Consider the following 27,885-nt stretch of genomic DNA (forward strand, 5'->3'; position numbering starts at 1 on the left):
GTCTTTTTACACACTTTAATAAATACTTCAATTTAGTTATCAGCTGCCTTAGTTATGTGTTTTAATTTCATATCAATCACTAAAAAATTTTTTTCATTGAAAAGCCACAAATTAATACACTATTACATCAAAGCTGCCTTAATATAAAAGTCCAGAAGTCCTTTTAACTATATTATAAAAAGATACAGGAAAAATGACCTCCCTTCTCATGGCCTGGGGACTGAATCTGGTATTTGTAAACAGTGGTATGATGCACAAATGAAAGCAACTTTTGATTATTATTATTTTCTTTTTAGTAACAATGGAATACATATGCAAAGTTCCACCTCCTTCATACAACTAAAAAGCAGCTGTTCCAATCACACTGTAATAGAAGAATTTACATGGAAAAATTTATAGAAATTCAGATTGATACCAAAGGATCTATCTTGCATGAAGCACTATACAAAATATAGGCTTACTAACAGGTTCTATACAATGTAATTGTCAAAAAAGTTTCAGACAGATTTATTCTAAACATCCCGATCCAATTAAAATCTAATCCAAACCACTATCCAGATAAGCATGCCATACCAACAAGCCACACCCGTACCAGAAAGCAAACACAAGCAGTTCAGGTGTTCTAACTATTATATCTTGCTTAAAACTACATCAACAAATTTCACACTACCCTTTTCAAACTTGCTGACAGTCAATCTGAGCTCATAAAATAATATCAGCTCAGTTCTAATGCATGCTTATGTTTGATTATATTTTTCTCAACTTTTTGCTTTGAATTTCAGACACATTTCAAATGCTGCAAAAACAGTGCAGTTACAAATGACGTGCATTCAATCCAAGAGCTTGGAAAGACAGACATATCAGATAATCTGCTGTTAAAAGATATTACATAAATCAGATATACTTTGTGGTGTACTCAATTACTATGTCATGCCAGTTAAAAGACTACTTAGTCTTTTTTTCAAACAGCATGGAGGAATTCTTAGCAACCAAGAGCCCTAAATTAGCAGGAGCACACTGAAAACAGACTCAAAATTCAATTTCCAAGATATTTTAATTAGTTCCCAAGACCAAGTAGCCTCCACAGCACAGCAGACAGAAAGAATGTTAGCTGGGAATACTAACTTTTAGATCCCTAATACCAAAGATGAACCAAATGGTGGGACTGTCCTGTGATTCAATTTATTAAAGAGATGAAACATTTATGAAGTAAGTCCCCCTAGGAGTTCACATTGTTTGGCATCTCTGCTTTTAGTTGCAGGACCATCTCCACTAAATATTAGTACTTTCTCTGAGTTAACCATACATAAACAAAATCATCAGTGTTCACGCAAAGAATCAGTGATCAAGACTGCATGCAGTTGGTGGTGGTTGGGCTGGAATGCAATCAAAATTACTCTTCCTGATGTATTAAGAAATGTTCTCAAATGCATGTATTAAAATAATATACAAACAACCTCAAGTCCTGTTTAACTTTATGTCTCAGATAATACTCAAATAATTTAGGTATGGAAAAAAGTCCTTCCCATTTTGCATATCTGTCAGTCTTCTTTCATGCTTTCTTTTATGGAGGAAGTCGTGAATGTAAAGCTAAATAACTTAAATAATTGTTTGAAAAAAATGAAAGCAGAGGCAGAATTTTAATGGAACATTGTTATGTTCAACATTTTTGCAGATTTGCGATTTCCCATACTGATAATCTAAATACTGAAGTATGAATTCTAACACTTAAGCAGTGTTCACATTACATTCTTCAGCATTTTGCTTACATCGAACAACTGCATTCATATGCTTCTAGCTCCACTGTTTTAAAAATGAAAACGGAGAGTCCTGCTGACACTGAAAGAATGATTTCGTTGTCACAGGTGCTGAGATGGAGAACTTCTGTATATTTCCACTCCCCTAACAGGTACAGTAATAAGCTGTTAGTTCTTTAGGCAAATGACATGAATCTGTTGAATTAAAGGTTTTATTCTCTGCCCGTAGTCAGTAACTTGAGAGCCTTCTGTAGATTCTGCACAGCAGTGCTCACATCTTCATACTGCAAAGCACTGCCAGCATATTTGCAGTATTTTTGAGCTCTGGCAAAGTCCTCTGGAGTCAAACGGACATCCCCTGCAAAAACATAATTATAACATTATTATATTTTACTTACATTTACAATAATATTACAAAAAAGCAGGCTGATACTTACATTTACAATAATATTACAAAAAAGCAGGCTGATACTTGTGGTAATATTACAAACATTACTTCTTTGCCGCTGGTATTTTAAGAAATCAGAGAACCTTTCAAAACATTGTTTTTTTTACATAATTCAGTGCCTTTCAGAAGTAAGTCAATACCTTTGAGAAAGATCTGTTCTTTAACTAAAGAAGCAAAAAAAGAACATTTTAACAATAAGTTATCTGTAATCATATAACAATCTGCAAGAAACAAGGTATGTGGTTTCTGTCCTACAATATAATTAATTTGCTCTCTTCTTCTTCAGAAATAATACAACCTGTCAGAAACTGTTCCCTCTACATGGGAATAAGTTTTCAATGTGTGGAAGCATCTCACTGAGATGTTTTTGCACATATTATATTTCTGTTTTATCCAAGTAATGTTCATGCTTCTGTTTTAGGTAAGTTAACTAGAAACAGCATTGATCTTACTACAATTCCCTCTTCCCCCCTTTTTTTAATATTGGAAAAAAAGAAATATTCTTATAACAAAGTATAAAACAGTTAAGTGTCATTAGAAAATTTTCTTGACTTAATCACAACACATGCATTCAGTGTCCTAAAAAGAGTAGTAGGGACTTATAAAATATATACTGAAGGACAACTTAATTTGGAAAATATTTGATTTTAACGAACATATCTAAATAAGCATACACAACACTATATAAAAAAATAGCTCTTCATTTAATAGATTTTCCACATAGCATTTAACAATCAATAAAGAGATGTCAACGATTGAGAAGAAATGTACTTTAAAATGTACTGCAGGTTCTGATATACAATTGGTTCAAGAAGGGCCAAGTTGTTTAAGTACAGCTTTCTCATGGAAAGCAAGAACATGAACATACTTATTCCTAATATCTAATCTAAACTTCCCCCGTCTCAGTTTAAGACCATTTCCCCTAGTCCTATCACTATTCACCCTTGTAAAGATTAATTTTTTATTTTTATTTTTAATGCATACCAGAAAATCATTTATTTTCCCTTCAATAAGTAAATCTGACCACAAAATAACTTTTGAGCATTGAGGCACATGACAACTCAGTGGGCTCGTTTTCACTGCAACGTATATTAGTTTACTGACAAATAAGTGAAACCACATTAAAAGCTCTTAAAATACACAAACAAGGGTAAATATATGTGAGGGAGTACATAAACATGAGTACACACTTAGGTTATTTTGTAACCTAAATAAAGTCACAGACCAAAAGCAGCTGGGGTCAATCTGTGACCACATTACTGAACATCTTTAAGAAATCTGAAAGACTAAGTTCCTCTCAAAGTGGCTTTATGCTGCAATGCCAAAAGAAACTACAAAATCATTCTTTAAAACCAGGCCAAGGCATCAGTCCACTATTCAACTAATTTATTGGAAGGAAGCCTAAATTCACCAGTCTAATCTTATTTTTGCAGTATGAACTCTACTAATGTTTTGCTGGCATAATGATATATTTATTGTGAAATCTACTACAAATACTATTATGACATAACTTGAGGGGAAAAAAAAATAACTTTAAATTTATAAACCAAAGTTTACACAAGGTGTTGATCGTCTGCTGTTTTCGGTGGCCTCAACTCCTATTGAAGCCAGTACCTCATAATGGACAAGTAAAATAGAAATAAAACAGCTGTTTCCTAGAATTCTCAAAATAATGCAAAGTTTAACTACAATGTCTGTACTTCAATTGAAAGTATCGTCTCTAAAGTTAGTAACTACCTTTGGTTCATACACTGTTAAACAGATTTTCAGAAAAGGAAGAACACCCTGGGGGTCTTAGTGGCGAAGAGGAACATGCCAAAAACATGCTCTTGCAAAGAAGTCTGGCTAACAGTATCTCTAGCTACACTGGGAGGAGCATTGTCAGCAGGTCAAAGGAAGTAATTCTTTCCATCTACTTAATACTGGCGAGGCTACATCTGTGCTCAATTCTGGGTTCCCCAGCACAAGCACAAAGTGAGGCATGGAGAGTACAGTGCAGGGTCATGAAGCTGGTTATGAGACTAGAACATCTTTCATATGAGGAAAAGCTGAGAGAAATGGAATTCTTCAACCCAGAAAAGAAAAGGCTCAGAGGGATCTCATCAATACAGATAAATAAATGAAGGGCATCAGTAAGGATGACGGAGCAATAGGCCCTTCTGGTGGTGCTCAGTGACTAGAAGACAGAGAAAACAAGCACAAACTAAAACACAGAAAGTTCCAACGTACATATTAGGGAACACTTTCTTGACTGTGAGAGTGGCCAATGACTGCCACAGTTTGCCCAGAGAGACTGTGGAGTCTCCCTACTTGGAGATCTTCAAAAGCCACCTGGACACGGTCCTGAGCAACCTGCTGTAGGTGGCTCTGCTTGAGCAAGGGGGTGGGACCAGATGGACCCAGAATTCCCTTCCAACCTCAACCAGTCTGTGATTTGGGTTTTAAAAATCCCATGAGATGGGAAAAAGCATATTGTACTCTTCCTGAAACTTACATCTGAAATTATTAGTAATCACATTTAATTCTGAACTGACAGACAGAATCCATAACTGATTTTAAAAACAGTTAAGGTTTTAGTTTAAGAGAAAAGTAAAAACAAAAAGTCAACTTTACTAGATATACTAAAAATTATCTTGAGAAAGCAAGGCAGCTTTATATTAACATAAGTATTTAATATATTTGCATCTCCCTGATATCCTTTCCTATTCATCATGTTTTCCTTTTCATGAAATTCTCCAAATACAAGGCAGCTGATTTAAGAATATTTGAATAAAACTAGTGTAATTTGATATATAAATACAGTGACGGCAAATATAATTCATGTTTATCAAAATCTGATTCTTTTTGTTTTTTGGCTTTTTTTTTTTTTTTCCTGTTAAAGCAGTTAAGACATTCAAGACAATTCTCCAAAGAGCTTTTCTTAAGATCATGAAAATACATAAAACGCGTTTATTACTTCTGCGCATGGAAAAGCAAACATTACTATAAATGAAACCAGAATGGACAAATAGTTTCTCTATACTATGTCACCTGTGGAAGGAAGCATACAGTAATGTAAGAACATCTTATAAAAACTCTGTGCAATACAATCATGAATGAATTTTAGTGTTAGCAAAATCTAGAGGTAACAAATTTTAAAAATGAATTAGATCCGAGAATTTCATGAGCATATAATACAAAGCTCTATATAGCTCTGCATTTTGTTAGCAGATGTAGTATGCAATGCTTAATTGCATAAGCTTTGATATTTTCAAAAGCCAGTGTAAAGCTCTAAAATCTGCTTTCACAGGACAGGGCACTTATTGCAGAATTTGTGCTAACTAAAATCAAAGGAATACTCTAACTAAATTTTCTTTTGATAAATATTCCAGTCTTCTCCACATAAGCATTAATCAGATTGCTTCTCCCATGTTATGGATCAGAAAGAAAATATATAATTTATTTTAAAAATATACATTTGATCTTCCTACCACAGAGTCTTCCAGGAGTGTGTGGAATATCCTGTTTGGCTATGTCTATACTAGTACATTAAACAGTGCCAGGGAATGTGTCTCAGCACTTGAACTTGACTCTGTACAGTGTTGAACTGCTGGAACAGATTGCGGTTTGGTTTTGGCCCATGACAACTACGACTTTCCCAAACAGATCCTGGGCACGATTCATGGTTAAAGCATGCTAAAGACTATTCAGTATTGGCAGCCTTGATGAACTACCTTGTTTAGAAGGTTTAAAAGTTTAATAGTATGGATGTGAGTCGTTTTGTGCCAGCTGCTCTCAATGTCAAATATTTTCAGGCATGTTTAATTTATACCAATATTTTGTCTAAATCATGGAGTAAATGTACTTTGTATTCCACTGTCTGTATGAGTAAGCTGGAGAGAAACAATTATTTCCCCTTTTCTTCCAAAGGCAACTTCAGTTCCATAGGAACAGTGCTTATCAAGGCATAATTTCAATTTGCAGCCAAGATAGCAGTAGCGTATCTTGCAATTCAGGAACTGGAAAGGGCTCCTGGGTCCCCCAGTTTAGCAAGTCTGTTGTGAAATACCAGCATTTCCTAATCTACTCACAGGAGAAGGAACAGGATATAATGGAGCACAGTATTTTGTGTATAAAAGGGAATCCTTAGCAGTAGGTGGAGAATGACAATGTTATTCTTACTATCTGAAGGCAGGATGTTTTATGAATCATCAGACGTGTGGCAGGATGGAGACAGACAAGGAACCATGCCTTCCATTGCTCTCAAGACGCTTAATTCTATGCATGCAAACAAAACTGTTACTGACAAAATCTAGATACCTTCTCAAGCTCCTCCATAACTGACAGCTTATTTTCTAAGCTTCCACAACAGTGGATTTGCATGAGCCTTATCACCTCCCTGGGTATACTTTTCCGAAACATTCTCCTAAGTTCTAACATCTCATGCTGCTACAAGACCCAAACTTGTAGTGACACGAAAAGAGATGTACGGAGGAGGAATGCAGGCATGCAAATACTCATATTAGATCAAGTTAAAGATTCATTGCTATGCTTAGCAAGGGTATTAATATTCTAATTATGGTGGAGCAGTTATTATAAACTATCAGAAGCACAGGGTATCTTAATTCATTTCAACTGTATTTATATGTTTATTGAATCAAGTTATTACAGGATAGAGGGAACAATGTACTGATACACTATTCAGACACCAAATAATGTAACTTTTAATACTTACCAAAGAGTTAAGGTTTAATTCAGAATTGACATTTTTTTCATCTAGAACTAAATATTCAAGCCAATAAACAACTATGACCAGAATTTTCATAGTAATTATCAAAAAACCTTTTATAAAAACTGTCTAGATTATCACGATCAGTTGATTAAGCATGGAAGTTTGCTGCCAAACTTGCTTTTTAACTAACACTTACAATAAAGATTAAATAGAGCCTTTAGCTGTTTTCATTAGTTGTGACTAAAACTCCCACCTCAGCCCCCCAAAATTGCAAAGTAATCACCAAGATTAAATGGTTCATTGATTGGCTGGAGGTTTTCAATGAAGTGAGCTAACCTGTAACAAGAGACATTAACATGCCAGATGGAAATAATAGGATGTACCTTTCGTTCTTGAAGAGAATACTAAGCAAATCTGAATATTTCAAAGATAATTATTGTTATTTTTCTTCTTAAGACATTTTTGACAAAAATAGCTCCTTAATATATTACGTCTTCAGATTCTTAAGCATTCTTATGACAAATGACTAAAGTCAAGTTAAACAACAAATTACTATTGTAGCACTCCACTGATTAAAATGCTTTTTCAGTGAAACAGGTATTTTTAAAGACAAAAGTAAAATTCACACAATATAGGTTAGTAGTGACTCTACATCAGAGAAATGACATTTAAAGAATAATAAGCTCAATTAAATACTAAATCTAAATAACATTATCAGCAATGCTCCACTGTACTATTTTGTCTAATATAAAGTTTACTTATAATAAACAAGCACTGCTGGTACAGAACACAGCAAATACACTGCAATAGAAAACACCACTGGATTTTTTTTATTATTATTTATTAAAATGAACAAATAATTTACGAATTAACACTGAGGAAGTAATTTTGAGGAAAGAGAATGTGTATTAATTACCAAAAACAGAATTTAGAAAGGTTATCAGGAATACAGACCTTGTTGAGTACACCAGAACCTTATCTGAGAAACAACAATGAAGAAAGCGAACAATGCTAGCTTATTGGCTTGAAAAATAAAAAAAAATAAAAAAAAATCAGATAACACTATCAGAAAAATACAGTATTTAGATGATGCCCATTCTTTATAAAATTTATGAATTGTTAGCGTTCTAGTAATGGCGATTTCTCAGACTTGTTTTGAGTGTTGCAAATTTAACTATGGGAAGGTGGAGGGGGTAGGGAGAGGCACAAGCTGTACATTCATGTGCAGACAATACAAATGCCACCACCTTACCTGCAGCCTGAGCACTGTAAAGGGAAGGATCTACTAGAGGAATATTTTGAGGAGAAGGCTGAATGGTATTAGTTGTCACTCCTGTAAATTAATGCAGACAAATGGAAAAAAGTTATTTCTGTTTATAGACTTCAGAAGTACACAAAAAAAAAAGTAGGAAAATAAGAACAGGTAAACTTAATGATTTAATAAGTTTTAACTTCAGCAGTAGATGTCTTCTAAAGTCCTGAAGTTCGTAGCAAATGACCTTAAAACTTACACTGCTGACCAGGAATGTTTTATAAAACAATAACATATATAAATATGTTATATAATATATAAACAATACTGAAGAATTTACAGGCTCTCACTCATGTTATCAGTACAGTATTTCACAGGAATTTAGCTTTCAAGTGTTAAACAAATTAAGAAAATATTAGTCCAAAAATATATTCTTTTCCCTAGTTATTGAGGATAATCTGCTAAGAAACAGTATGACTAAACTCTTTTTACTACAAGTTTATATTCTGTGTCTTAATACTACATAGAGACTACTTTTAAAGCCACATGTCTGCCACCTTATACTGGGCAGCAAGCTAAGCCCTCCCTAATTCCTTTAGAAACAATTGGTGAGAATACAGAAGCCAGATTTGAAAGGCAAATGTTGCTGTTAGAAGAAATAACACAACGGGGTTAAAAATAACTAATGCAAAAAAACGTATTTTAACAAGAAACATATTCCATAGGTTTCAGATCAGGCAAAAACAAACAGTAGAATGTTTACTTAGACAGAATACAGAAAACAGCACCCCCCAGATTTCTCCCCTCTTCCCCCCTCCTCCCCCCCGCCAAAAAAAAAAAACCCCACAAAAAAAAAACAACTATCTGAAGGATTTCCCTTTGATAAAGCTGTAAAAAGAGCATCCTGAACTTTTAATAGGGTGAAACATTCTTATAATTACATTCTTTAAATAAGGGGAAAGTATGTGTGAGAAATACATCTTGTTCTTTTAATACAAAACTACATCTCAATGATCAAATTTTTATCAGGATTGAAAACAAGAGCTACTCACTTGCTAATCTTATTATTATGATATGGCAACAAGAAGTGGAGAAGTTGAACGTTCACAAATTATCTAAAAATACAATCTTTTCTTTCTTTTCAGTGCAGCTATTGGGAACAACTACAGCTTTTAAAGAACATGTTTTAGGGCCAAAATTGATAGAAAACAAGATGGAGGAGTGAATACATGTGGCAGTATTTTTCCTATGGCATTTTTACAGTGTTACTGTATGAGGTTGCTTTTTGCCGCAAAATATCAATGTTATTTTATTTTAGATCTGATGGAAAGAAGGCTATTACTGAATTTGCCTCTTAACAAAGGCATAAATTCTTTGCATGTGATAGTAATATACCTGTGTTATGAGGTACTTCAGCGGGAGTATTGGCTGGTGCATGGGCACCTGGTGGTACATGTATGCCAGTGAAATTACTAGTTGGTGTATTGTTAGCTTCATATGTAGATGATGACGATGTTGGTTGATTTGTTCCACTCTGGTGAGAAGATGACCCTGCTTCTTCTCTTTCAAGATCTGTCAAGATGACATAAAACAGAAATGAATCTGACACCTTTGTCCAAACACTTGAAAACTTACGTGCCTTTTATAAACATTCCTAGTTAGCAGAAAAATGGACACCACCACAATGTGATATAGAACACTTAAACAAAATCACTTATTTTTGAATTGGAAAAGTCAAAAGGAAATCTGCTTTTGAGGTTGAGGGAGCAGGAAAAAACATGCTTGCACTGTACATAGTACCACAATAAATTACCCTAAATTTCTTGTCCAGACTTAAACTCTTTATTCTGACCCCTATGTCTTCCTATAGCCCTTATCTGTCTCTTCAGTTCCATTCTGATTTTTCTGTCTTCATATCAGGACTTCTTATTCCATATCTGCAATCTCTTGTCCCATACTTGTATACATCTTACACTACCTACCTCGTGATCCTTTCACCAAGGCATTCTGAGTACCACCTTCAAACTTCCTCAGTGGCTAGTTCTCAGTCTCTAGATACTCCTACGAAAGCGGAATGCTAACTCCAGTTAATTCCCACTACCTCTTAGTTTCCTCACCCAGGATTGCCTAATTTCAATGCTACCTTTTTTTCCCTCTTCTCCTTCCTGGTTCTCTCTTCCAACCTACCTTCCGTGTCTGGACTTGTGTATCCTCTGTTTGTGAGTCTGGAAGCTTTCTCCTCATCCAGACAAGACTAGAGAATATACAGGTTTCCTCCTTGTAAATGCCAGCTTCCTATCCACAGTGGATCTGAGATACGACTGCAAGAAAGTTCCCTCTGCCTTAGGATTCCCCATGTACGTTGAACCTTTGGAGAATTCAGCAGTAAAAGTCTAGCAAGCCCAAGTACGTGTAAACTGCCATTTCTCAAAAGCTCAGAACTTGGGCCAAACACAGGCAGATTTTCTTAGAGACAGGAAAAGCCCATCCCTGAGAACAAGGGAAAGAAAAAACACCCAATCTCCTGCCAACTTCTTTCTCCAAGTTTCAAGCCCTCACAGAGACTATCCATCTCATTCTCTCTGATCTCTTTTCAGAAACAATAACAGTGACTGAAATTAATAAAATGAAAAAAAAACTGAAAAAATCCCAACAACTGTAGGCAATGCTGGCCATAGAAGATAGGAACTCAATTGGTTGAAGTCTGGCAATGTTAGAAAAGTAAAAAAAAAAATAAATAAATGTTAGAAGTGTTTGCTATCCTTAATAGCAATGCCTGTAAGAGGCAAATTCACAAGAGGGCAATATACTTTTATCCAGGCATACGCATGAAGATCAAGCTCAAATGTTTGCTCATTGTGCAACTGTCAAATGTTGAACAGTATTAAACACAAAAGTAGCTTTGTTTAAATTCATGCTTATTAGGTATTTAGAGTGCCCAAATGTCATCAAAGCGTAGTAAGTATTCTTTCTGTAAAGTAAATATTTAAAATATTACTAATCAAAGATTAAATATTAAGACCGTGTTGACTTATGTCCTTGCAGTATTCCTGAACAGTTTTAATAGTAGTGGTAAATAAAAGGCTTTCGGGCTGGTGGAAAAGAATTTTTTAATTCAACAAATTGCTTGTAAGTTCTGTGATAAGGTTATCCACACAATTATTGAGAAATATACATATTTCCAGGGAATGCATACTAAAAAATTAGAGAATTAACATCTCAAAAAGCAGTACTGCTCCGTAAAGAGTAACACAATTGCTTCACATTCATTTTCAGCTCCAGTCAAGTCTCTTGTCTTGGAAACTCATCAGTCTTTGTGCTTGGATACTTATCTTACTGCTATGCTACTATCTTACTATACAAAAAATGTGTTGGACCAACAAAAACAGTGACATCTGCATTTTGATACCAGGAGTTTAGGGGTTGACAAGAGAAGGTAAGTAACTAATCTACATTATTCAGTACATATGGGCACATGCTATCTATGAGAAGACTGTGTGGGATGCAAACATTTTCCCCATTTTGTCTTGATTAGAAGAATGTCTTTATTTATATTACAAATTACTATGCCTTATAGTATACAGCATGTATACAACATGTATTGAACAGAGCAAGGAATCATCAAACGTAAATTAAATTCAACTTCCCAGAGGACTAAAATGAAAACTAACAACATTCATTTTTAAGGAGTCCAGAGATTTATAAACACACATTTTTTGCCATCATCTACTAATTTCATTTTGAAAAGATTTTATTTTCCTCATTGTCCTGTAATGTCTCTTTCTAGCTTGAGATGCTGATGTAGAACGAAAGTTTCTTTTTGCAACACTGCTTCTCTCTCTCCCTCTTTTGTTTTTATTTCTCCTACCATGTTGAGAAATGAACTGAAAAATAAAACACAAAAAAAACCCCTTTCACTGCTCACACATTTTTCTTTCAACTAGTTGGGACTATAAAGGTTTCCTGAAACTCTGCAATATAAATGTAGAAAGTTATATGTTGCATTGAAATCAGTGATAATATATTTTACTATAACTATACTGTGACTATTCAAGAAGTTTGTCCCTTTAGAAATTAAAATTTTTAATTTGCCCATTAGGATTAGCTACTGCTAAGTGACCTTTATATGTACTCTACAACTTGTATTCCAAATGCATTAATAACTCATGCATGTCATTTTAAAGTTTCCATGGTGGCAATCTGACAAAACATCCATAAATCCAGCAGAACCATACAAAGCATGCCTATGTTAATGTAAAAACATCTCCAAGAGTTACAGTACAGTTTTCAAGAATCACAAAGAAAGTAACACTTTGGAAAAAAATGGTAATTTGTCAAGCTATAGAGACCTAGTTTCACTCTGTTTAAACATACTTTTTCCACTTGCAAAGGAAGGAAGAGAATGAGCAGGCAGAAAGGAATGGGGAAAGTCCAGTTGTACATTCAAACAATGTTTCTTTTCTTCTTATGATGCACAAAGTAAGAATTCACACTTCTTTTTATATTAATCTTTAATAAAACTAATTGGCAAAACTTTTTTTTTTTTTTTAATTCCTTGTTGCGTAAAGCATTATGGCCAACTGCACTACAGAGGTAATTTCAAAAAACAAACAGCAAGAGGTATTTTGCATTTACTCGCTCCGAAGATAAAAATTATTTACTATATGAAGTATAGCTTAAAAAATAGAAAGACTTTGCTGAATTGGATATATTGTAGACTTCCTATGAACACTGATGCATATTTTAGCTCATTCAGTATCCGCATTCTTCTTCATTTACATGTTACTTGGCAACGAAAGCAAAAGTCCTCACCTTTTCGAATTACTGCTTTTAATGATCTGTGATGCAGACTAAGGTTATAAATCTGAACTGTTTTCCCTCCAGTAACATTTTCTTCTGCAATTCTGAATAAGTCAACTACTTTGGCCTGCACATTAGGAAAATGACAAGAGACTGTCTAATGCTGCTAAGAACCAGTTCTTGTATACGAGTTGCATAAATAAGTATATATATATATATATGTATATATATATATATATATATATGTGTGTGTGTTTAGCAAAAGAGGTGTAATCTTTGCTTATATTTTTCACAATTAGAAATCACTGTACGTAATCTGGTGAGCTTTGCAAACATCCCTATAGCTATGAACTTAATCACTAAAAATCACCCATTTAAAGCTATAACATCCACTATCAAATACTTTTTTTTTTTTTCCTTATATCTTCTCCACTGAATTCTAAAGAAATTAGTGTAATCTGTCTTACAAAGATGTGGTGATGTTTGCACATGGAGTTGCATCATAGGTCTTGCACTGCAGCTGCACCAGCAGTTAAAAACAAATAAACAAAGAACTGCCTGGAAAAAGATCACATGTTGAAGAAAGACTAATTTCGATGTTTCACTTGAAATACAGCTACGCCAAGACTGAAACATAAAGCAGGGGCTACGATCACCATTTCAGTGATCAAATATGAAGGATATCTTTAAGAAGTAAAACACAATATCCAGTAGCTTCGTAGTCAAACTGCAACATGCTCTATTTGATCACAATATTTGAACTTGCATCAGCCAAAACTTCATGTAGCCAATTCACTATCTACCAAGTCAGATTTATTTCCTCTGTAGAGGAAAGATCCCTCAGCTCTTAAGGAGAAAAAATGGAAATACATACCAAAACTCTCTCCTTCCATTCCAATAGGTCCAGGCTGAGGAGTCTCTCCATTTTTCAAGCAGTTATGAATGTATGCTGCTTTCCACCTGGCATACTTTCTGTGCTGAACATTCTGGAAAAGGTAAACGGTCAGTTATTTTAATCACTCACTTCTTTGATTTAATGCATTCAAGGAAGTAACATAACAGGTTGGTACAATGGAATATATTTTTTCTATTGCTTCTCCTTCCATTTCTGCAATATTTTTGAATCAAGGATATTCCATTGTCATGGTTTTGTAATGTTGCTGTCAATATTCCACATCATAACATCATGTGCAGTATGGATCATTAAAAAAAAAGAAAGAAAAGATTCCTACTCGTGATCTAGTGGTTAGGACTCCTGGTTTTCACCTAGGTGGCCCGGGTTTGTTTCCCAGTCAGGGAATCATCCTCTGCACGGAACTGGAGAATGAACCTTTTAATGATCCATATTGCACATGATGTTATGATGTGGAATATTGACAGCACCATTACAAAACCATGATATTCATCCACCTTTACATATGCAAAAAGTGCACTTTTTTAAAAGCCTATGTTTTCCTTCCAGACAAGAGACTATTAAAATGCTAGCATCTGATGCTCATTTAAGGGTAATGCATGTAAAAGATAACCAGTGAACTAAAACATACATAAAAACAACAGCTCTATTAGGATCTCAGTATGAAATGAAAATGCAGAGATCTTCAGTTGGTACAGTATGTTAGAAAAAGGAAATCAATAATACGAACATCACCTAGTGTGAAAGACAGTGCACTGCATAGGAATTACTGACAGGAAGTTCTTTTTTCTTTATACACATCTCTACAAACTTGATAATTTACTTCATATTAAAATACTAATACGAAACAGAGTGGGAATTCTGATCAACAGCACTGATTTTTTTTTTTAGTACATTATTTTAAATTACAAGGAAGTACTTAAAACCATGAAAACAGAAAGGCTGGTGTAGTTGTGGACTAATATAGTATGTAAAGGACACTCTAGACATCAAATATTTTAATATAGTAACTTTACACTACTTAAACAAGTTGAACATCAGCAAGAAATAAACTACCTGCGTGAAGAGTGATTATCATAGTAACAACTTCAAATCAGCTGTTCATTGCAAGGCTGCATGTGAGGCATCTACATACAAGATCTATGCATAGGATATATAGACTCTTTACTCCAAACAATGCATCAAATAGTTCGGGATCAACATAACCAGAACCTTGTTATGGGCTTGTAAAGCAAAAGAACTTTTGTTTCTTAAGAAATTCTACTAGTGAAAGAAGAGAATCCTATATCATTCACGCATACGAGAAATAAAAATATTTTTTAATTTGTTATACAGATTTAGTTGGCCTGACAAATATTAAGCACGTATGTGGTGCTTAATAACACTTGCTGGCTTTGTTGCAGATAGTTAAGTATAGCTGCTTTTCCTTATATATTTCTCCAGGTTTTGACCTTATTTTGGCAGACTTTGAAAGTTGTCTTCACTAGTAGGTACTAACTTTCTTTATTTCTCTTTCTTTGACAGAAGTTATCAACTATATCACTACATTTCCGAAGTGATGTTTTTTATTCAATTAATTTAGCAAATAACACTTCCATTTTAATTCTCAGAACAAGAAATACTATATTAAGAATTGTTTGATTGCAAGTTTTTCGCTAAAGAATGCTAAAACAAATCTGTGTTTCTTCGGTAGACAGTATTTTCGAAATATTCATGTCAAAATGATCAGACATTAATGTCCTTTCAACTTACTTTTATTAGTGAGATTCATTATAACACCAAAAATGCCTGTTTTAGCTAAAATTGTATACAATTACAACTCAGTAATTAGTGGTAAAGATTCTGCTTGTAGGATGAAAAGGGAGAAGGTGGAGAAACCTGGAATATTGCAACATCACTCCCCATAATCATTCTCATTTGACACAGCATTGTTTCCATGAGCCATTACCAATATTATTAGTATATATTTTTTTAATATATGAAACAGCCAAAAGAAAACTGTTATCTACTATTTAATATAATTTGAAATGCATAATACAAATTCTTAAGACTTAGTAACGTGAATTTGATTACAGAATTATAATATATCTTCTCTGAAGCTCATATTCATGAGCTACGTAAAAAAAATAGCAGAACTACACCAGAAACTCACAACAGTGCTAGGAAAAGCAATCAACTTACACTGATATTCCTAATACTTACCTCTTCAGAGAGCTCCCCAAATACTGTCAAAACATCTATCAGGAGACTGGCAGTGTAAAAGGACTTTATCATGTTTCTGTAAAAAAAAGAAAGCATTTCACTAACTTGGTAAAATCTTCTTAGGATCACCTTTTAACTACTGGCATTCTAGATTGCACTGGCTGGTTTAAAATCAGTGATCACTAGTATTTTCTTTTAATCTGATGCTACAAAATTTACTTCATAATGTCCATATTTAGGAATATACTGAGAAGTCCAGTGATCACTATGCATAAAGTATTCAGCAATTTTTAAAGCAGGTCATAAGTTCCGCACCTAGTTTCTTGTTTGCAATGTTCAATATTGGACATCCTGTACTATCTAGGAAAAAAACCAGCGAAGTCATCAGTGTGCTGTAGTGACCACTGTAACTCAAACAACATCACGCATCATCACAAATATTTCAATATACAATTTCCATATATTTATCTAAGTTCAGCATCAGTAACAAATGGAGTTTCCTGAGAAACAAATTAACCAGAGTTTGGATATATCTTAATTCTTACAACACAGCAAAGATTTTCACCTACTTATGAAACTGCCCAGCTCTGTCCTCGTTGTCTGCATATAAAAACATTTTCAAAGCATAATTCTCCACATGAGCAGAACCAACAATTTCCTGAGTAATTGCTTCATTATCACCAAATTGTTTTTTCATCTGAAAAAAGTTGAAAAAAATACATCCATTATCTTATTAGACACTCGCACTTCAATCTAACTCAAACACAAGAAGCAGCTGCTGATGTAGTACAACTGAAAAGAGAAACCATAAACACTTCAACTATTTTTAAGATCTCCAACTTCTAAAATAACAAATGTTAAAAGCAGAATGCCAAAGAGAAAGCATGTTGTTTTGTAGAGAAAAATACTAGTAGCTCTTCATACTATTTTCTAGTCCTTTTTAAAAGAAAAACGGAATCTTAAAACAAACATAAAGATGTGTAACTGCAGTATTCTGAAGGAATAGCTACAGATATTTTCTTTTTCCCCCTTACTACCCAAAAGACCAAACATTCTGAAGCATGTATCACAATTAAGCACAGTTTAAGTTATAAAGTATGGTTTGTAAAGGTACTGAAGGTCAGAGTCATTAAATATCATCTCTTTTGAAAAGTATTTCACAGCAGTACATTACATCTTTCACCAAGTCCAAGCCCCACCTCAACTGATCTAGTGACCTATGGATTTACTGGAATTTTCAGTGTAAGCAGCGTACTTATTTTGAAAGACCTCTTTTCAAAGATGCTGGACTACAAGAGTCCCCAGGCTTCCTAATAAAAATCAGCAAAGCAAATAACCCTCTAACAGTTACAACAGGTGGATTTACAGCTTCTGAATAGGCCTACTGTTTGAATATAAGGAAATCTCAGGTCATCCTCAGAGGACAAAAACAGGAACACTGCATGATATTAACCGGTAGTCTCTATTTTGCCAAAAGATTTAAAAACAGTGTCTGAATGGCTGTTATTTTTCAGAGTGAGCATGAGGAAAATTCAATCATGCGAGCTGTATTTCCACAATATTATTCTGCTGTCAACTTTTTAATACATAGAATGTTTTTTTAAAAAATATTTCAGTAGTGAAAAATAAACTTTGTAAGGAGTACTTCAAATCTGTAGACTTTTGTCAAACTCCTACTCAACATACTTTTCAATAATTATTCATTTTACAAATTATGGCACACACAAAAACAAAATTACACTTCATAAGTTGCAGGATACATATATTTAAAACAAAATGTTTAATTTAATATTTAATTACACAAAATTGTGTAATATTTTGTGTAATATTTAATTACACAAAATTGTAAATAAAAGCACTGTATAATTTCCGCCTGTATCCAAATCATTTTATTAATTGTTACTATATAATTCAGGATCATTTGTAAGTTTCTGTCTTAATCTCTAAAATAATTAATTATAGCAAGCCACAGAAAGGTGCAAGAACCATTAGAGCAGATCTGTAACATCCCTTTGTGCCCCCTGCTGGTAAAGGCAGACTGAAACTGGCTGATATCAAATTACTGTAGTACTACTAACACATCAACCTGTCTGTATATTCAGGCTTCCCAGCCCTCAAAATGCTTGTCACAGCTGTCACAGGGACAATCTTATCAGTAATTGAGAGATTAAATTATAGGTTTCACTGGTTTTCTAATCTTTCATAATCTGAACAAGAGTGACTGAATACTGAAGGCAGATTTGTTTGCTGCAGTATCAAAAGGGATAATATAAACCTTCATCATTCATGCATACACACACACATATATACCAACATACATATGTATATACCTACACAGACAGTTTTACCTCCTCCCAGTTTGCCTACTGATTTATTATTATATACAACTCAAATTCTTACAGTGTGTCCACATATAGAACAGTTCCATCAATGAATGATGACAGAGGTAAGACAGCATTTCGAGAAGCTTCATCAGTCATCAAACTACCATCATGAATAATTTTAGAGGACAACGATAAATTCTACTTACAGCTTCCAACTGATCCATAAGTTTAGATAAAAATTTGCGACATTCTGGGGTTTTACTATCAATCTTCATCCCTGTTTGCATTGCATACAAACGACCTGAAAGTAGACAAAACACAGAAATAAAAATATAAAGAGTGTGTGAGTAGCTACTGCAAAACCCACAGCCCAATAAACAAATTGCATTCCCCATAATACCTGAATCACAAACTCAAGAATGAAGCAACGCATGAGTACAGTGATGCTAAGCACTGACAGGTAAATACAGTCAAACTTTCAGAGATACATAGGTTACTCTGAAAGTATTTGTCTTAGTTTCAGCTGGGATGGAATTGTTTTCTTTGGTGATAACACACTAATATTACAGTTGCTGTTGAGCCAAGGCCATTTGCAGTGAAGGGCCAATGGAACTGGGAGGGAACAGAATTAGGACAGCTCAATTAAACTGGCCAAAGGGATATTCCACACCATATGACATCATGCAAGAGTTCTGATGCACACAGGGGTTCATCTCACTTTCTTTTGCTGCCCGGGGGCTGGTAGGGCATCAGTTAGGGATGGTGAGCAATTGCTTGTGCATCACTTGCTGTATGTATTATATATGTGTACACAGTCTATTTTTATTTTCTCTAACTTCATCAATAATTGTATCTCAACCCAAGAGTTCTGCTTTGTTTTTCTGATTCTCTTCTCTACCCCACTGGGAAGGGAGGGGGGGCGAGTGCATTGACCGTTGTGGTGTTCAGCCACCTGCCTGGTTAAACCACAAGGATATTTCTCCTATTTATTTCCACAGAAACTACAACAGAGACAAAGAGCACAATAACACTAACTGATAGAGCCAATTCTCAGCTACTAAACTCTATTCTTCAATGTATTCACCACCATTAGCCCTGCATCTTATGCCAGTGCAGAACAAGAGCCTGCATGTCCAGCTGCACCAGTGGAAGTGATCCACTTTAGCAACTGCTGAAACACCCCACCTGCTACCTTACTGTGCTCACTCACATCCATGGCTTGGTCTCCAGAAACATTCAACATGTGAGTGTTGATGAATGTCAATAGGTGTCATTTTTTCTCCATGGAGGAATTCAACGACATACCTTTGCTTCACATGTATTTCCACATCAGACATCAATTTGTTAGACTGCCCCTCTGCTGCTATCTGTTGCACAGCAACAGTATAGTCAGGAAGGTTCAACTTTACTGCCATACCACCAACATTCACCTCAAATGCACGGGTTGACATCTCATATCAGAAAATATTATTTCTAAACATATTCCTACAATGAGCATTCCTGCTGATTTCAAATGGATGACTGTATCACCATGATGCAATACTATGTGCTCCACTAAATAATCATTATCCTCCTATGCAACTCTTTAAAATATAAGCTTCCAGCCAATTGAACACAAATGGCTTTCATACAACTCTTTTGTATATATATACACACAGTGTAAAGACATATTTCAAAAAAATGATGTAATGTAGAAGGAACTCATTAGCTTTGTATGCAAACCTGATGTTTACTTACAGACAATCAGACAAGACAGCTTTTACTGACCTTTCCCTGCAAGTCAAGTTTCCAGGTTTTCATATGACTTTGAGAATGAATGATTACCATCTTCTGATTAAAACATATGAGCAGAACTACCAAAAGCTATGAATTTCATGTTAGAATAGAGCAGAACTTTACACGCTATGGAAAGTGGTGGATAAAACCAAATATGCATTATTTACTAGAATTAACATACACAGACAAGGATAATGTACAGGAGACTCAGTAACCAAGCGGAGCATATTTTTCCATAAAACCCCTCTATTAATTCTCATGATAACGGTCAAGGAAGTCTGGGAAAATACATTCAAGTGCAGAGCTTAAAAACTGAAATTTTAACTGTTCTGAACACTTTCATGAACTCTTATGGCACATCCTAATGCCTCTACCCTTCGAAGGATGTGTGCAAGTGAATGTTAATTGCCTCAGAGTTTTACCACCTCTTAACTTTCAAGTAGCTCATCATGCAATAAAAAGATCCTGTCCTCTCCCCCCAAGGAAATATATGCATACAACCAGTCTGTGCCTGACCTGATGCTTGCTGTGAAAGAAAACACAATATGTTCAAAACCTTGCCTGCATTTTCTGTCCATTATTAGCTTGTCTAATAAAATATGATCTCTGTATCTATGTTCTGCTGGTAAGCATCACAACTTAATTATTTTTGCTATATTTTAACAATACTATTTCATGTTTCATATACAACAGTCAAGCCAATCATCGCATACATTCCTTATACAGGACAGTAAAGCCAAAAACCTTTTGAATGTTAAAGGTGTTGGGTTGTCTAATTATTTAAAGACAAAAAGAAAAAAACACAAAAAAAACAACAATCCAACAATAAATCAAAACCAAAGTACTTGTGCTCTCTAATTCCCTCTCTTACGCTAATAACTAATGAAACAAGACAGTACCTTCCTATTCAAGTTTTTCATAAAGAGTAACCATTTAAAATTCCACTCCAAGTCAAAATTCAGGAATGAAGGCCATGAAGAACTAAAACTCATCACGACCAATGAAAGACTCGGCAAGTTTAACAAAGCCTGTTTTTGCTGTGTAGTTATGATATAATGCTAACATTAAACTACTGATGTGTAGTTATTTATCTTCAGGATCCTGTCATGTTAACATTTAAGTTACGAAGTTGGTACGTGTAAATTTGAAATTATATTCTAAAGAAATCAAAATACAGAAAGATACAGAGATCTGCTTTTAAAGATGCTCACATTCATTTGAGTCTACTGCCAACTGAAGTACCACAATCATACACTGGTGCTTATGGTCTTCAATTAAATTCATTTTTAAGTACATACTTTATTGAAGGTTTCCCCGAACACACTTCATGATATGATTTAATAATACAAAATTTCAGAATTTACGTAACTATGCTAGGCCTACAGACTACCTAGATGTGTTATTTCTCTTTGACAGATACAAATATCAGGCACTTTCAGAGAAGAGATAATTAGTAATAGACTAATATGAAATATGGTGACATCAATTTTGCAAACCCTTGATCATTACTGGATAGCGATTTCTGTAATACACTGAAGAATGTCTTCATACCTCTTCTAAAATTATTTTACATAAAAGAATTCTTTGTTTACATATAAATGAAAATCTCGAGTACCAGGTTTCATCACTAGAAGAGCTATTTATTTGAATCTGTTAATCTTCTGTTACATATATATGGATTTACTTTTCTACATTCCTCACAATATACCTATCTAGATAGTGAAAGCAAGGTAATTTTTTCCCTCAATGACATCTCAAAGATCATATTTACAAGACTGTGGCATCTTCCTACTTTATAGGCAGCCCTGAAAAGCCAGACCTCTCCCCTCTTTGGATTTCAGAGGCTTAGAAAAATCTCAGAAACTCCTCCTTTCACTCCAGTGAAAAAAGCAGAAGAGTTTTGAATACACTGAGAATAGAGCTCAGAGAACAAATATTACAGATAAGATACAATTTCTCTATGTAAGTCGGTACTGTGGGTGACTTCAAACAATGTTCTCTACACACATCACTTTCCTATTAATAACTCTAGAATCAAGGTGCCAAAACTGGAGGATGGTAATGACCAGCATCCCCCAGGGAGCTCAGTCTTGGCACCAATGGTCTTCAAAATCGTTAGTAGTGACCAAGACTCTCACCAAGTTCGTAGATAACACCAAGCTGAGCTGTGCAGTTGATACAACAAAAGGAACTAATGTGATTCAGAGTGATCTGGGCAGGCTTGAAAAGTGGGCCCCTGTGAATCTAATGAGGTTCAACAATACCAAATGTAGGCAACCCCAGACATAAGCCAGCAGTGTGTGCTTGCAGTCCAGGCGGCCAGCTGTATGCTGGGCTGCATCAAGAGTGACGGCCAGCAGGGCAAAGGAGGTTGACTGTCCCCCTCTACTCTGCCTTTGAGAGGCCCCATCTAGAATACTGCATCCAGACCCCAGAACGAGAAGGACATGGAACTGGCATGAGTCCAGAGGAGGACTACGAGGATGATCAGAGGGCTGGAGCACCTTTTTTACGAAGAAAAGATGAAGGAGCCAGGCTTGTTCAGCTTGGAGAACAGAAGGCTCTGGGGCGATCTCACTATGTTTTTCCATTACCTGAGGGGTGCTTATAAATAGGAGGAAGACTGAATTTTTACATAGTCTAACAGTGATATGACAAGGGGCTTTTAAACCAAATGGGGGGATATTCAGGTTAAATGTTAGGAAGAAATTATTTACTTAGAGAGTGGTAAGGCACCAAAACAGGTGGCTCAAAGAAACTGTGGATGCCCCATCCCTGGAGGTGCTCAAAGCCAGGTCGGATGCCAACCTGGGCAGCCTATTCTAGTGGGTGGCAATCCTGCCCATGGCAGGGGGACTGGAGCTACTGATAGGTAAGGTGCCTTCCACCGTAAGCCGTTCAATGATCCTTGGTCATATGGTATCAAAATGATTTTGGAGAGCTTTTCTTCAAGAACTTGAGCCAAAAAAAATGCATGTCTCTAATGACCACGGTAATTAACCACAAAAGAAAACAACTAGACTTATGGCAGCTTGATAACTTCTGATACTAAATTTCATTTGTCAGAAGCCAAGGTGCTGGAAAGTCTGATATAAGTACATAATCTGCATTTACGACCTACATTTTTGGTCCCCTTTACCAAATCAAGTAGCAAAAAAGATCTTTACGTGGCCAACAATGGGAGCATATGCGTAAATACGACAAAAGAGATAAAGACCACAACATAGCACATATATCTAAATGTTAATATTTTAAGCAGAGCTAAAGTCAGTTGCAATTTTTGACACACAAAGACAGAACTGTTTCACCAATCATTAACTAAAGAGGGTTTGCGCTCAGTTTGCAGACAGGACATTTATCTTCAGATTCATAAAGACTTGGCAAGCAGTCATTCTCAGAAAAACATTTTGCCAAGACAACCAGAAAATTTATGTCTTGATTTGTTGCCCTTAATCTTTGTTCTGTAAATACTAAGTGTGGGTGTGCTGGAAGGAATTATACAGTAAGCTTTACAGAAAACTCTCTGCTTTTATATTTGTCACGCAATACCATGTTATTTTTCCTTTGCTAATGCACAGCACAATTTTAGAGTGAGTATTTTGTCTTCAGTATGTGCTAGGCATTCATTCCTAACACACAGTAAGTTATTTCACATTTATATTTGGGTAACAACTGAAACTCCTCCCACCCCCACTTTAAACTAACCATGCCAACTAAAAATACTGGAGAACAATACATTGATTCCACCTTCTCATTTCTGTCCTACTATCTAGCTTTTAGTTGGTCTACCACAATCTAAAGCTTATTGCTGTTTTCCCCATAATTGATTGTCTTCTGATATTGAAAACGAGGTTTATGTCTGGAATACCATTAATGCTTTCCGTTCACTTTTTCCACAATTACAGGAAACATTATCAACATCATTCCATAATCTGTCTCCATATTTCAATTCTAATTAAGAGATGAAAACATTTTTTACTCTGCAATATATTATTCATTCATATTCTACACCTTTCTCTTCCCACTATCAAAACACTGACAGAAAAAAAATGTTTATTAACTGGTACAGAAAAGCAACAGCCTCAATACAAACGTGGGCAGCAGGGGACACAAAAACCATGAACTTGGATTGTACTCAAAGAATTTTCACAAAGAATGCATCAAATGTAGACAATGAATTATTCTTGCTCTCATGAACATTAATTTAGCATATCACTTTCTGCATGCAGGTTATGAATAAATGCTATTTCTCCACCACCAACTCAAAGCTCTTTGAAGTAAGAGACATTAAAATAGATTTAACAGTAATAGCACAAAATTTCACTACAAAATCTGAAATAAAGGACAACTTGACTCCCTCCTCCTCTCAAATTCTTTTATAATATTCTGAATCCTACAGAGGAGAATGCAATGTGTACTTCAGGGCCAGGTTTCACGCTAAGGAAACTTACTAACGTCAAACAGTGCAGCCTTCCTTACTTTTTTGTAACTCTTCAATAAAACTGCCTGTATCACAGTTTAGATTTCTTCAGTAATTATGCAGACCAGGCATTTCTTATCACAGCCTGCCTCCTTGTGTTTGCACCACCACATCTTCAAAGTAAGGAGTCAGACTCACTTAAGTTTGGTGTTAGGTTTTTTTTACTTATTTTACTGACTACAAATCACATACTTTCCTTTGTCTGGACAATCTACGTAGTCTACTTGTATCTTACTGAGTATGAAATACCTACAGTATGACTTCAATCAATAAAATAATAAGAAACACGAAAAAAGTGTCAGGTGGAACACTACAGATATTAAAAGAAAGTGTTGACTATAACAGTCCTGAGCACTTCATTAACTACAAATTTCTGATCTAAGTGGAGAATCATCTTGTGAGACTACCTTGCACAATTGACGATATATTCACTTGAATGCCCAAAAAATGGAGTTAAAAGAGTTTGCAAGGAACATGCAGAATGACAAGAAATAAAACGAGATGTTGATTTTCTAGCAGGTAAAACATTAGATGTAGTAAGCTGCACAAGAGCATCCATGTTATTCTGTGCTATTTTATTTTACAGACGGAAAGCAATGTGGTAGTTGAAAAACACGAAGCACCTTTACTGCAGCTATTCATATTGTCTAAAACAGAGCTTAACATCTACCAAATTGTATTTTATTTAAATCAACATAACCCAGCAACATCAAAATGGATGAATCCTGCTTTCTTCCCAAGCTCGTTCCTTGTCTTTATATGGGCAACAGCTGTTAAAGCATAGTGCTGTGGGCCCAGCTGAAACACCTTGTTATTGTCCACCATATAATTACACAAAGACCTGCTGAAGTATCTTTAGGGTAGGAATGTGAAGCCAAAGTATCTTCCTTGGGTGGCAGTTCTGGCTTATGCTAACTTAATGCTTCAGATGAACTAACTTAAATAAAAAGTGAGAGAAAGTTTAAAGCGGCATATGCCAACAAATGTGCAACTGCCATACAAATTCCAATCTATAAGGATACACCTTTGGCATCAGTAGATGCTGAAGATATACAGAATATTAACATGAGCACTAAGTAGTTCCTTCTGGCAATTTTATTGCTATGGGACAGGAAATAATATTTCAGGTTGCAAATACATCTTAGCAGAATTCAGTTCCTTCTGGTATTCAAATCAATTTCTGTAGCAGCTCTTATTTCAGAAAAACACAAGTAGAATTAAAATGCACATAGCCAATATACATTCACACTCAAACAACTGTGCCATGAAGACTTTAACATTGAGAGGAAAAGTTTCAGCTGCAAATGAACCACTTGTGGCAATACTCCAAAGCTATGAACACTTTAACTTGGATCTCCAACCTGACAGTTGCACAGACAGCACTGTCCCATCACAGCTTGTATCACAGAGACCCCTCAGCTGACTGCTGTGCCTCACCACCAGTCTGGCCCTGCCATATGCCTGTTTCCAGACATACACAACAGAGCTGTGCTGGTGTGTTCCAGCACACAGCTATTCTCACGCTATTTGTAACTGGAAATGCATTAGAACCCCTCTGAAGCAGATCTGAAAAGGCTCAAAACAATGTTCTGAATCTTTTTTCAAGTGAGAAACATTTCTTTCAGCTCTATGTGAAAAGCGCTGGTTTCAAAACATGACCTGAAAAATATCCTCAAAGCTTTTTCTACGCTTAGATTTACACTTCAAAACCACACATCTTTAGGAAGAAGTAAGTGTTTGGAACTTTAGCGATTAGTAAAAACCTGTAAAAATGTTCATAAATCTGTTTTTATGTCAGATATAAATAAACAACCAAACTCTCCCACCTCCAGAAAAAAAAAAAAAAAAATTAAAAAATAGATATGAAAAAAGCAAATCACATAAAGACACACGTCTGCTGACTGCAGTTTGAACCTATTTAGCTTTCAGGTGTGATGATCAACCATGAAAGAAGTTGGAAGTGACTCACAACAGCCTGACACTTAAGAGTCATAAGAGTAATACGAGGTGTAAATCCTCGAGATAGAAAGGCTCACAGCTCACACCCTGATTAAGCAGATTAGATGGGTTAGTCTTTAAGACTTACATAGGAGAGAATGATCTTTGCTCTGTTTGTTGCAATGAAAGTGAATAAAACCGAGCCAAAGAACTACCAGTACTAGCTTGACTGAAAATAAACATTATTAAGGTTAAAGAGTCTTGATTCACAGAATCACAGAATGACCCGGGTTGGAAGGGACCTCAAGGATCATGTAGTTCCAACACCCCTGCCTGGCAGGGCCACCAAACATACACATTTACTAGATCAGGTTGCCCAGGGCCCCGTCCAACCTGGTCTTGAACACCTCCAAGGACGGGGCATCCACAACCTCCCTGGGCAGCCTGTTCCAGGGCCTAACCACTCTCCTAGTGAAGAACTTCCCCCTAACATCCAACCTAAATCTTCCCTCTTTCAACTTAAAACCATTTCCCCTAGTCCTGCTATTATCAGCCCTTTTGAAGAGTTTACTCCCCTCCTGGGTGTAAGTTCCCTTCAGGTATTGAAAGGCTGCAATGAGGTCAGCCCACAACCTTCTCTTCTCTAGGCTGAACAAGCCCAACTCCCTCAGCCTGTCCTCATAGGGGACAAGTTCCAAGTTGCTTACTCAGAAACTGAACAAGCAGGAGGCCTTTTCAGCAGGAAAAAATCTCTGAAAAGACTCCCGGGTTAGTTTTGTAGGATATCTGTTAGACCTATCTTAAGGCAAAATATCTTTGCTCTATATACATGGGCACAAGCATCTATTCAGCCTTCAGACCTATCCGCTACGACTACTAAGAGGCTTATCCCTGAGTAAAAGCACACAAAAGGGACGCGTTGAGGCTTGTCACCGGGCAGAGCAGGGCACCACCCCAAAGGGAGCGCCCGACCAGCGCCCAGCGAGTCCCACCGGCAGCAGAAGGGGCGCACTGAGCCCGGACCAACGGCCGCAGCCCGGGGGATGGCCTGAGGAGGGGGGGCGGGACGCGGCCAGCTGGGCCTGGGGCAGGCGGGACGGCGCAGCGCTGCGACCGCAGCACTCACAGTAATACGCCACCACCGGTTCGCGCTTGTCCAGCTCCTGCGCGGTCCGCAGATGGTGCTGGATGCTCTTGAACTGCGGCGGCAGCGGGGGAAGAGCCGTGGCTGCCATCGCGCGGCAGCCACAACAACGGGCAGCGGCTGCTGTCGCCCCAGAGCTT

At 36.0% G+C, this 27,885-nt stretch overlaps 1 protein-coding gene across 1 annotated transcript; it reads right to left on the minus strand.

Moving 5' to 3' along the window:
- VTA1 (vesicle trafficking 1) lies at window positions 1–27,885 on the minus strand. Its single transcript, XM_085541567.1, has 8 exons — window positions 27,728–27,885; window positions 18,614–18,708; window positions 16,653–16,780; window positions 16,084–16,159; window positions 13,843–13,954; window positions 9,564–9,740; window positions 8,169–8,249; window positions 1–2,115 (listed from the first exon to the last, which is right to left on the minus strand). The coding sequence occupies exons 1-8, from the start codon at window positions 27,834–27,836 to the stop codon at window positions 1,970–1,972; spliced, it is 924 nt and encodes a 307-aa protein (XP_085397693.1). The 5' UTR covers window positions 27,837–27,885; the 3' UTR covers window positions 1–1,969.

The sequence above is a fragment of the Coturnix japonica genome, chromosome 3 (assembly GCF_054131305.1).
Source record: "Coturnix japonica strain WE chromosome 3, WE-NBRP24, whole genome shotgun sequence".
NCBI classification, from domain to species: domain Eukaryota; kingdom Metazoa; phylum Chordata; class Aves; order Galliformes; family Phasianidae; genus Coturnix; species Coturnix japonica.